The following is a 12,101-nucleotide window of genomic DNA, read 5'->3' on the forward strand; positions in this document are numbered from 1 at the left end:
TACAGAATATAACATGTGCAACCCGACATTGTGACTTCCGGAAAAACTATTTTGGGGACCATTTTATGCGGGTTTTTTGTGGAATGATCAATCAATTAATTTTTACAAACCGCATCACTTTGGGGGTAATGGGAAATTATGCGGTCAGTAAGCATTTTCCCCCACTGAAACTGGTGGGAGCGTTGAAATCCTTGGCTCTCGAGACTGTTTTGGAGCAGTTTGGCGCAATTTTACCAATTTTCAAGCTTTCGGAGCAGCCTGGCGCAGGAAAACGAATTTGTATCACCCCTGGGGAACCCAAGGCCCCACAGGTGTTCACAGCACATCCACAGAACACCCAATGCCTGCAGGACGCACACTGCGGGACGGGCAAAGGGCGAATGCCACTGACCTCGAGCCTTGCACCGGCGGTGGTCCCTGGGTTCGAGCAGGTACCCGTCGAGGCACTCGCACTTGAACCCGCCCTTGGTGTTGACGCAGGTCTGTGAGCAGGAGCCGGGCACGGCACACTCGTCGACGTCGTCGCATGTCCGGCCGTCCTCTGTGAGCCGGAAGCCCGGCCGGCAGCTGCAGTGGTAGCCGACGGGGTCATCGTGGCAGAGGTCCGAGCAGCCCCCGTTGCCCTTGGCGCACTCGTTCTCGTGGCAGCGGTCCCGGGGCTCGTCCTCGTAAGCGCCGCAGTCGTTCTTGCCGTCACACACCAGTGCCCGGGGGATGCAGTGGTGGCCGCCGCAGTCGAACTCCCCGTCGGGGTCGCACGGCCGGGCAGCGGCGGTCGCGTTGCAGTGGTCCTCGTCCGAGCGGTCGGGACACTCGACGCGGCCGTTGCACTCCAGCTGGCCCGGGATGCAGTGCATGTTGGCGCACTGGAACTGGTCCGGCCGGCACGTGTTGGTGCAGTTGTGCTCGTCCGACTCGTCGGGGCAGTCGGGGTCGCCGTCGCACTGCCACGAGGCGTGCACGCAGTCGACCCCGTTGGCGCACGCAAACTCGCGCTCCTTGCACGCGCTCGGCCGCTCCGTCGGGCAGTGCCGCTCGTCCGAGCCGTCCAGGCAGTCCACGTCCCCGTCGCACCGCCACCGATCCGGAATGCAGCGCCCGTTGGAGCACATGAACTCGGCGCTGGAGCACGTCACGTTGGCTGCACCACAGACAGACGGGCCGCACAGCTGAGCCACACTCGTCCAAACTTCTCCACACGTACACACTGGCAAGCATCAACCGTTTACGTACAGCAAGCTCTGCTGCAACATTAGGCCGCCTTCCAGACTTGTGAAGGCGAATGTAGAACAGCCAACTCAAGACAAAGAGAAGTAGAAAGAGGTTATGGCTGCAGTTTGGCGTGCAGTAATTGCTTCCCATTCAGTTCGAAACTGTAACCATTTTTGGAGATGTGCACATAAAATGAAGAGCCAATCATGTTCACTGGGAGCAGACAGCTTCACGGCCGCCATCCCGACAGCCTGAACTGCCGGGAAGTGCAGTTGTGGCACAATACACTGGAGTAGCCAAACAGCACACCGCACTGGAAGAGGGAAAACAGCAGATGGAAAGAAATGTGCCAAGCCCAAGCCCGGCTACCAGAAAGCAGCAGCGGGCAGTGCAGGCAAAGAGGGGAGAGGCGCTTACCACAGCCCTTCTCGTCGCTGCCGTCGCCACAGTCGTCGTCCTGGTCACACTTCCAGCGCTTGGTGATGCACTTGCCGTTGTCGCACGAGAATTCTTCTTGCGTGCACGTCACCGCCGCTGGCAACAGAGGCAGAACCGACCGTGAGCCGCAAAAGACGCTCCCCATGGGAACTGAACTGGATCTGCCCGAGTGAGCTCGCACCACGCTCAACTCGGCCAATCTGCTGTCGGTGTGCGTGTTGCGATGACTCGGGCAGCACCAACAAAGCTAGATCCCCCCCCCCCCACCACGAACGTTACGGTACAGACACAGGCTGCATTTCTAGGGTAGCCCCTGCGGAAGGCTGCTGCCGCGCTCTGTGCAGCCTACCCCAGGTTCACAACAGCTGCAAGAATATCGAGCAGATTCCCGTACCAGGGGTGAGATAGCTGAAACAGATGTGGGAGCAGTTTTTGGAACAGCGATTTTGGAGCAGAAGAACATTGATTTATATGTCATCCTAGGGAGGCTAAAAAATTAAGTTTTTGGCAACTTGAGAAGACAAGTGGACTTCTTAATCAGTTTTGAGGGTACATAACACTGAAACAGCCTGAGCAGAAAGTTTATTGTAGATGCGACTGCATCTCATTCACTCGCCTTGTCCCTCCATACGGCGTTGTTGTCCGTCCACACCCCTCCCCCTACACTATAAAAAAAATAATTCTTAGCGGCGCCCGGTTTCGATCCCACGACCCTGTGGGCGGAACGCGAGGGACATGGTGCTCTTCCCTCTGCGCCACAAAACCGAGACAGAATCAAATGCTACGAACGCGCCTTACATCCTAGACTCATTCAAACTACGTCAAGATGCTACTGATACAACGCATGATGGGGCAATGATTAACACTTGCAATAAAAGAAAAGAACCTCCCACTTACAGCAACAATGATGGAGTAAAGGTCGTTGCGACAGCGAAGCCCCAAGTATACCACTTAGAGAGATTGACCAAGATTGGCCAATAAAACATAATAATAATCATAAAACATTATAATCATACGCGTTCCCGACACGTTTCACGCGATTTCAGAATCAATCCAACGGAAACACCAAGTGAACCCCACGATGCGTCGCATCTACACAGGGTTCCCCTCGCGGGGAGGTGGGCGCAATTTTATCAGAGTATCTCAAGGTACGAAATGCACTAGCTTTTTAGAAACTTTTTTCAATCATGAGACTGTATATTCATCAACAGTGCAGGTGAAGTTGAAAACATCAAATCGAAAGACACGGCAGTATAAGGCATTGTTTTTATCATTTGAATGTCCAAATTATTTTGGTAATCCCAGACTGCTGTACGCACATGTACAAGTGTAGAGAAAAGGCAAAAGTTCTGCAAGGCGACATGACGCGCGTTGCACCACAACAGACCTCTCATTTCAATCCCGAGGCGCACGTTTACCATGATCGTAATTCGAGTAGCATTGAGTAGCGCTGCTGCATTTAGCCATCTCGCTTTTGGCAATACATTTCACTCCAGGTAGGTAAATTATTATTACTAGCGTACAATAATAACCAGTCCAACTATTGCTGTTTGCACATTTTGCGGCGATGGAGCCTGCGCCGCAACATCTGCCATGTCGGTCATACCAATCCCACCGCTCACGAGTTCGCTGTCAAACGCAGCAACAACTCAGTGTTTTACATCATCGCAATGAGCCCAAAATGTTACTTCACACAAGCAGCACGCCTCACACTCAAGGACAAACCACGGCGAAGTAGTGGGCCCTACGTTGCTTCCCCCTGTCTTTCGAGACGTGCAACTTCCGGCGCCAGATCGAACAACTAAGTTAAAACCCAGCCACCCGCATAACCTAAACCACGGTAGAGATCGGCGAAGCACACTGGGCGCCTGAACTACGAGTAGACGCTTCACCCGGTGGTTGTTTTCCAATGTAACCATACCACGCAAGATGGTGGCGCCCAGTGGTGTTATCCCGGATATACGGCACTCCAAAAATTGTTTTTCTCTCGTCAACCTCCAGAAATAGTTTCTCGCCTCAGCTGACACGTCTTTTTCGCCAGCACTTTGCAATGGTATTCAAAGGGAAAACTTTAGAAACGCACAGAATACAGCATGTGCAACCCGACAATATTACTTTCGGAAACTTCACTGGGACATTTTTTTTATTGATTCTCGTTTTTTTTTTTCTGATTAGTTAATCAACAATCAAACCGCAAAGAAACCTTGGGGGTGCTGGAAAATCATGTTGTCCAGTCGACATTTGCATCGAAAGTGACATGAGCGTCCAAATCCTTGCTGCACTGACTGTTCCGGAGGCGTTTGGCGCAATTTTCATAGTTTTCCCGCTAATGGAGCAGCCTGGCGCAGGAAAAAGTTTCGTGTCAGAAATGCGCAATAGGCGCACTTATCCTGCTGTACCTGCCCTGCTGTACTTGCGCACAAGTGAAGAACGACAACGGAAGTCGCCCCTGCGCCTCACCACCTCAACCAGCTGCGCCTCCAAGTGGTGTGCCACTGCGAGTGCAGTCGAGCCCACTTATAACGAATATCGGATATAACGATGAACAGCTATGGCCCCGTCCACTTTTGTATGCTTTCCATGGTGAAATAAACCACTCATCCCAATAATGCCCCAGTGGCACGACATCGGATATATCGATTGAATCCGGTTACCGCGGGCACCAAAATTCCTGCTGATGGCATGCGCTGTGCCGGGTGCACCTCGCATCCCCTCCAGCCCTTGCAAAACGAGTCGCCTGTGCCGCTTGCCAGGAGGGCAGCAGTTTTCCTTCCGAAGCCCCCTCCCGGCGCCACTGTTTTAACGCTCACTTGCGTGTTTGCCGGCTGTGCTGCACGTAGACCGCTTTGAGTTTGACTACGTGCCTCTGCAACTGCCTCGGTTTTTCCATGGAAGGGACGTCAGGGGCAGTGTTGGACACGTCCGACTGCTTCGCTGAACAGGCGATTGCTGTGCGGGTACGTGCTGTGTACAGCAGTGGCCGTGCAGCCCACTTGGGCAGTGGCTTCGCAGGTGGCCACACACTCGATACAGTGCTTTCGCCAGCCACCTTTTGCTCAACCATGTGGAGTATGCAAGCTTCGTGTGAAGCAAAGCAGGCTGAGCGACTATGGCTTCTTTTCCGTAAATAAGTAGTAGCCGTACAGCTTTGCGTGCATATGAATTTGAGTTCTGTTTAGTCGTGCATAGAATTTGAGTTCTGTTTATTTTGCAACCCACTCAGTTTTAAACCGTTATCGGTTGTAACAATGGAATTCCCTTGGCACCACTGGATATTGTCATAAGTGGACTTGACTGCATTTTGAATGTGACGGGAGCCAAGCCGCGATTTTTCAGACTTCATCTCCCTAGGGATTACTGCAGCAACAGCAAACAAACCATGCGAGAAGAAGCAGCAGCTGACAGTGTTTCACACTAGGCAAAGCCTCCTCCCAAAATGCTTGCACACTGACATACAGAAGGTCTGCCACTTCAGCAGAGGGACACCCTACGCGAGCACAGCAATCCTGAAGCTGCCCTGAGGCGCACACAGCGACAAGACGGCCCTGAGGTGCGCAGCTGGAGACCCACCCAGCCCGCAGCAGCGGCCCCCACTCACAGCAGTGGTCCTTCTCGTCAGAGCCGTCGCTGCAGTCCTCCTGTCCATCGCAGTGCCACGTGATGGGAATGCAGACGCCCTCGTGGGACTGGCACGCAAACTGGTCCGGGGAGCACGTCTTGTTCTCTGCGGCAGCGGCGGCAACGGGGGGTCACTCACCCTGCCCCCCGACGGCTGAGCTCGCTTGTCCCCCGCTCGAGAATCGCATGCGGGACGCTCGCACGGGGGACTGAGCTGGAGGGGCTAGGACGGCTCACCCTGGGAGGCCTGGCCCCACTCTGCTCCACAGAGGACTTTTCAACAGAAAAATGCATCGACTATTGCTTTGAAGTTTACGGTGAGATCAGTACTGTCGTTACTGGGATGAAGCAGTCCCTTCCAGTGAACCAAACCCATATGTTTGCCTACAGGGCCCCTTTTAAGCACGCATGCGCAGCAAAACCAGGCGCACTCCCAGCGCACCCAAACTGCCAACATTGCTTTTCAACCGGCCCCTCTGCCTCAGTGCCCAAGTGAGGCAGTTCACAGTGCAGACAGGGGCGCGCAAAGTCCAAACGCACCCCCCCCAGGCATGCGTGTGGTGGTGGTGATTGCTGCTTTCCTCTAGTGGCAGAAGGCCAACAGAGGGCAAGGAGCTGCAAAAATTATTAGAGAACAAATACAAGTGCCCCAAGAGACTAATATCGCCGAGATAAAGTTGGGTGGTTTCAAGGACAGCTAGCACAGCTGGTGCAAAGTGCTGGGCTGTGGTCACGTGCGTGCCATAGTGATGTTGCTCCATTCCGAGGCCCGTCCCTTGCCCCAACAGCGGGGAGCCCAGGTGTCAGCACATAAAGGCCAGACAAGTGCTCAAGGATCGCATCGCACAGCGCTCGACCCGACCCAGGAATCCCGCACAGGTGCAACGAGGAGGGAGGCTGGAGGAGGGCGCATCCAATTGGATTACAGCTGCTGCAGGGCTTCTCCCCTGCAAGCTGCTGCAATGCAACACCGTGCACATTGCCCCCATCACCAGGGGATCGCAAGTTGACTGATGCTAGGGTTTGACGCGCTGACGCAACGCAGGCGATGGAGGGCTCCGCATTAATTTTGAGCGCCTGCGATCTTTAACGTGCGCTGAAATCTCGTACACACAAGCGTTTTGGCTTTTCGCCTCCATACGCAAGTTCCTCCATACGCAAGTTGTGGATCGCAAGTTCCACATACGCGGCTTCACTCCCACACACCTTGAGTGTGTCGGAAATGTGAAAACATTTGGATGTCTCACCAACTAAATAAATGAGATCAAGAAGTTTGCAAGGATACCCAGGTCACAGTTAGCACAGGACCGCGATAATTGGAGATCTATGGGAGAGGCCTCTGCCCTGCACTGGGCGTAGACAGGCTGCTGCTGATGATGATAAAGTTTTGCGATGTTCTTGCTAGGCTAGGCTAAGTGCTGTGGGGTGAGGCCAAGTTTAGCCGGATTTTACGAGGCTTCTCGACCGTGTCCCCCACACTGACAGCGGATCCAAGGGAGGAACAAACCAGGTTGATTCCCAGCTCCGCTGCTTCTCCAGCCTTGCACCATTAATGCAAGCTGTGGCACTTTTTTTTTCTTTTTTTTTTTTTTTTTGCGTTTCAGCAGCCCAAAAAAGACTTTCACCGATAAAATGGTACGGTAAGGGGTGCGCATGCACATACGCCCCTTGTGCTCACACTCGAGAAGGTTCAAAAGCCGGCTTCCCTGTCCCAATACCCGTCTGCGGTGGTGCACCCTTCACAGACGGCACAGTTTTTTTTCTTGGTACAGTTAAACCTCGATGTAACGAAGACCGCAAAATTCATAATTTACTTCGTTACATTAAAATTCACAGTTATAGCAGGGGTTAGACAGCTGAACCATATTTGCGAGCAGTTTTTGGAGCAGTGAAAACTATTTTGGAGCAGAAGAATGTTGATTTGGAGCAGGAGAACGACATTTATTATGTCACCTTAGGAGCATAAAAAAAATTACACAGTTAACTTCCAGGGGAAAAGTGCACTTTTCAATCGGTTTTGAAATAAAGTTTCTTCTACTAGAGTATCACAAGGCACAAACTGCACTACCTTTTTACAAACCATTTTTAAATTCTTGGGCTGTATGCATAGATAACACGAAGTGCCCTTGAAATCTCGAAAACAGGCGCGGAAAGACGTAGACTAAGAAGAGAAATACACAGGACGACGCGCTATCCAACAAAACTATCCAACTATGTAACAAAAGGTTGAAATGATCACCCTTGAGCAATAATTTTAGATGCGACTGCATCTCATTCACTCGCCTTGTCCCTCCATACGGCGTTGTTGTTGCCCGTCCACACCTCTCCCCCATTCTCCTCGCCGCGCGAGCTGTGCTCTCCGCCGCTCACCCCCTCTCCTCTCCGATAGCGAACACTCTCTCGCGAGGGACACTGGATTGGATTCGATTGGGTTGGCTTGGCTTGGCTTGGATTAAAGTGGATAGTGTTGGATTGTGTTGCATCATAGCCCCGCCACGTTGCGTCATAGCCGCCGTCGTTCCTGCACTGGCGTTCCAATTTCGGGCACGTGCATAGACTTGATCTTCGCTGCAAATTGCACGGTGGTCCCGTTACTTCACCATCCACTACCTGTACACTTCAGCCACCACAAGGCCGTCATCGTTAACGTTACGCCGCGTTTAGAGAATCAACCCAACGGAAACACCAAGTGAACCCCGAAGATGCGTCGCACCTCCACAGGGTTCCCCTCGCGGGAAGGTGGGGCATTTTTTTTATTTGGTATGATATTATGAAGCGTTCTGTTCACTGGTAAATGTCCGTAAATCTCTAATCAGATTATTATGCAAAATAGGTCAACATTTTTTTTTTTTTTTTCACTTTCGCTCCTAAAAAATGCGCAGCTATCATGAAGAGAGCTGATGGGAGCTAGGAGTGCTGCGCCTGCGATAAGCCACCTTACCTGCGAGGCCGCAAGAGCAAGAAATCTAACGAAGCCAGAAAAACTGCAACGAAGTCAAGTCAAGCCAAGCCATGCCAATGGTCTTCGTTGGGAAGCCAATTTGGCGATAACGTCAAAGTGCGGCTGGCGTGTGTGTACGTTCGGGAAGACGACGGTTAGAAGGAAGCGCCTTGTAGCGGTATTTCACATCAGACGCGTGTGCATCGCGTCACCGAGAAGTGTTGGAGATGTGTCTAACGCCCGTATAACTTTGGCAGGTATGAACCAGGCCGCAGCGCGATCCATCATGGACCTGTCACCTCGCGGCTTCGGACATCTTTGCTCCGTCTGCTATGCTGTGTAACGAACCTCTGACATCGAAAAAAGCGTGTGCATCACGTCATCCAGAAGTGTTGGCGATGTGTCTAGCGCCCGCCTAACATTGACAAGTATGATCCGGGCCGCCGCCCGACCCATCTTTGACCCGTCACCTCGCCGCTTCGGACTCCTTTGTTCATTCTCAAGGGAATGCCTCGCGACGAAGAGACTCCATTCTAATCGCGTGTGGCGGAAGGGTGAATGCTGTTTTGAAGTTGCATCGCAATGGGAATGCTGTTCAATCGTCCATTAATGCGCTAGATATGTAGCTATGGCTGGGCCGTACAGGTTTGACTTCAGCTTTTCTGATTGCATGCTGCAGCTATTTTGTGGATTTGCATTGCAATTCGTTCGTTCTTAATCAGGTTACGAACTTATGTATCGTTAAATTATTCAGCCAGATTTCTGTCAGCCAGAGGAATTGGTCTGTGTACCCTGATAATAAAATGTGTTACCATGTTTCATTGCTTTGTTCAAACTTGCCACTGGTTCTGATAGAACTAGTACACTCTGGTAGACCTATCAAACTAATACACACTGATAGACCTAATAGACTAATACACACTGATAGAACTAATAGGCTAATACAGACTGATAGAACTAATAGACTAATACAGGCTGATAGGTCTATTAGTGGCAATAAGCATACGGGTATTAGAATTTGTATCAGAATTTTTGCTAGGGGCATCACGCGGGTGGTCTCAGCTGCTGCGTCAGCGCGCCTGCGGCTTGCCGGGTGTGTTTTTGCGGGGAGAAAACGGTCCATGAGGTTCATGCTGATGCCCGAGTAGACGATTAAGCTCCGACAGAAACAGAACGAGTGTGCCACCCATGTATGCACACCATGCAATTGCAAGCAAGGAGCTCGCTCACGGACTCTGTGGCTCGCTGCATCCGCAGCATTGGGCGGGCCGTGTCGCTGTTTGCGTTTTATTGAGACCCCGTTTCGGCGCTTGCGTCTCAAAATCTACTTCAACTGAAATTTCGTGCCTGAATCACCATGAAACTTCGTTACATTGTAATTCCGGCAAGTGGGACTTCGTTACAGAGAGGGTGAAAATACATGGTGTGCATACACTTGAAGTTTCAAAATATTCCGTGGTTCATTACATCGAGGATTTCGTTACACTGAAGTTCGTTACATCGAGGTTTAACTGTATTTTTGCGAACGCCACGAGACCAAACTCGAGCTTGTGCAGCGCCGCTGTTAAAAGCTGCGGAAGATGTGGCCTCCCGAGGCAGAGGAAACTGCCACCAAGAGTGCACCCTTCACGGGTTGAGGGCACGTCCTTGGCGTCCAGCCCTCGCAAGAAGAACCGTGGGGGAGGGGCAACGGGAGTGCAGCGGACTCACTGCACATGGCCACGTCTTCGTCCGAGTGGTCCTCGCAGTCGGGCTCGTTGTCGCACTGCCACCGGCTGGGTATGCAGTGGCCGTTCTTGCACGCAAACTCCATCTCCGAACAGGTGCGCTTCTCTGCGGGGGGACGGCGACAAGGGAGTCAGTCGAGCAAGGCAGTGAAGACCGGGCACCACCACCCACCCTCGTATTTGCGCGCGGCGAGCAGAAAGCGGCACCCAGGAACTTGTTCACCACGCATGAGCGCTGTCTCCAACATGATCCAAATTTTGGACATGGCAACAGACCCCGTTTCTTTCACTCCAGCCGGTGTGCAAGCACTGTTAGTTCATTATTAAGCCTGGAGACTCTAGGAACAACAGTGCCAGATCGATATGGCACCTTCACCGTGCAGGCCGACAAAATTTGTTAGGTGCCATAATGAATCAAGCACGGCGTGACATATTTGCACACGACCAAGGAAAACACAAAGAAGGAAGAGCACTACCTCACGCGGTAACAGCGTTACTTTTGTAACTCGACAGACCCAATGTGCATTGTTGATGTCGCAAAATCTGTGCAATGGCTCAGTCATTTTGACAATTCAAGATTAGCAAAGTTTTTCTCAAGAGAACTGCTAGCATGCCCCAAAACAGGTGTGACACCGAAACAATAAGCAAAACCTCGCTTTTCTGATGGAGGCGAAAAGCAAAAATGCCCGTGTGTACGAGATTTCGGCGCACGTTAAAGATCCCCAGGTGGACAAAATTAATCCGGAGCCCTCCACTACGGCGCGCCTCATCGCCTGTGTTGCGTCGGCGCGTTAAACCCTACAATCAATCAATCATCATCAATAAGCAAAACCAAGGTAAAGAACAGGGCATAAGGCAACCGAAGCAAACAGTCCTGATGACAGCACTGCACATGCAGCAAGGCTCGGCAGTGGTTAACGGCCCTGTCTTCGAATATGGCCCGCTTGGGTGCAATGAAGCTTCTCTTTCAAAAGGCAGATGCACAAGCGAACCACCTTGAACCATATGCACCCATGGTGTCATCAGAATTATATTTCGGGAAAGGGGGCTGCCACCGAGAAAATAAAAAGAAAAAGCGGCTGCGCCAGACCCCCAAACAATGTAGTATTTCTTTGCATGCGTAAATTTCCGGGGGTGTTCTGACACCAAAACAGCCCCCTGGCTACAACCCTGGTTGGTACAGGCCGTAACTTGGCAGCATTTCACTGGCTGGGTGTTGCTTCCCCACAGCAGAGTAAAAATTGGTCAGTGGTTGTTCACCATGGAAATAACTTTGTGCGCACAAAACCAGGTTTCCGTGTCTTTTCAACACGAAAGTGTTTTATTCCGGGGTCTCACTGACGTCATATCCGTCACAGAAATGACGGCGCCAGAAAAAGTGTCATTCACGCGGCAGCGCCCGGCTTAGAGCCCACGAACTCTCACTGCAACGGGAGGTACGAGGCCTTATATACTTCCATATGACTCACTCAGATGGTGCTGCCATCTAGAAGAGGCGGAGCGAAGCAGCGCATCATGGCGCTAATGAGCACAGACAGTTGGCGCCTCGATGCCAGGAACTTCGCGTATGGGGGACATGCATAGGGTGCCTTAATTCACGCGTCCGCCGTACAGGGTGGAAACACGTTTACGCTGGCGCCGCCATTTTGGGACACTCACTCGTCACCGGAGCAAGTCATTGTATCAAAACTGCGCTGAAATTATCGAAGCAACGCGGTTTACTGGCGATGTTTGAATCGTCTCTCTGTTTCGCGCGGCTGAGTCTTGCGGGAAATGAAAAGAGCAGTGCGTTAAGCACTTTGACCCAATAGCGGCGACACGGGACCATTCAAGGTGCCTCGAGGCACCCTGGACACGCGTGAATTGAGGCAACCTACACTGCGCACTCCTTTGAGAGAACTTGTATTATGCGCCACGATTGGGTGGATGTTGCGTGGGCGACAGCGACGAGAGACACACCAGCGGGGGGAAGCGTTCACAGTCCACACAACAAGCTGAGCTCGTCGCAACGCAACCGCCTGCCACGGAACAGAAACTGGTCGCACCTTTGCCGAAGCGACCCGCCAGCAATGCGTCGCTCGCCAAGCACACCCACAAGACAGCCACCAAACCACAAATCATGCTCCTTTCGCTGCACATGTCACTTTCGTGTTTTACCGATTCCT

At 52.1% G+C, this 12,101-nt stretch overlaps 1 protein-coding gene across 8 annotated transcripts in view; it reads right to left on the bottom strand.

The window, feature by feature from the left end:
• LOC144177728 (low-density lipoprotein receptor-like) overlaps window positions 1-12,101 on the bottom strand; it is a 56,465-nt gene that overhangs the window by 17,502 nt on the left and 26,862 nt on the right. For 7 of the 8 annotated variants that reach the window (XM_077705307.1, XM_077705303.1, XM_077705302.1 and 4 more), the window contains 4 exons: window positions 9,920-10,042; window positions 5,249-5,374; window positions 1,630-1,746; window positions 392-1,141 (listed from right to left, as the gene is read on the bottom strand). In XM_077705307.1, the coding sequence (XP_077561433.1) occupies window positions 392-1,141; window positions 1,630-1,746; window positions 5,249-5,374; window positions 9,920-10,042 (1,116 nt within the window). The remainder of the gene's footprint in view (window positions 1-391; window positions 1,142-1,629; window positions 1,747-5,248; window positions 5,375-9,919; window positions 10,043-12,101) is intronic. The other variant, XM_077705308.1, reaches the window with a different exon arrangement.

Source organism: Haemaphysalis longicornis, unplaced genomic scaffold, assembly GCF_048455015.1.
Source record: "Haemaphysalis longicornis isolate Haplotype H1 unplaced genomic scaffold, Haemaphysalis longicornis Haplotype H1 scaffold_30, whole genome shotgun sequence".
In the NCBI taxonomy this organism is placed as follows: Eukaryota; Metazoa; Arthropoda; class Arachnida; order Ixodida; family Ixodidae; genus Haemaphysalis; species Haemaphysalis longicornis.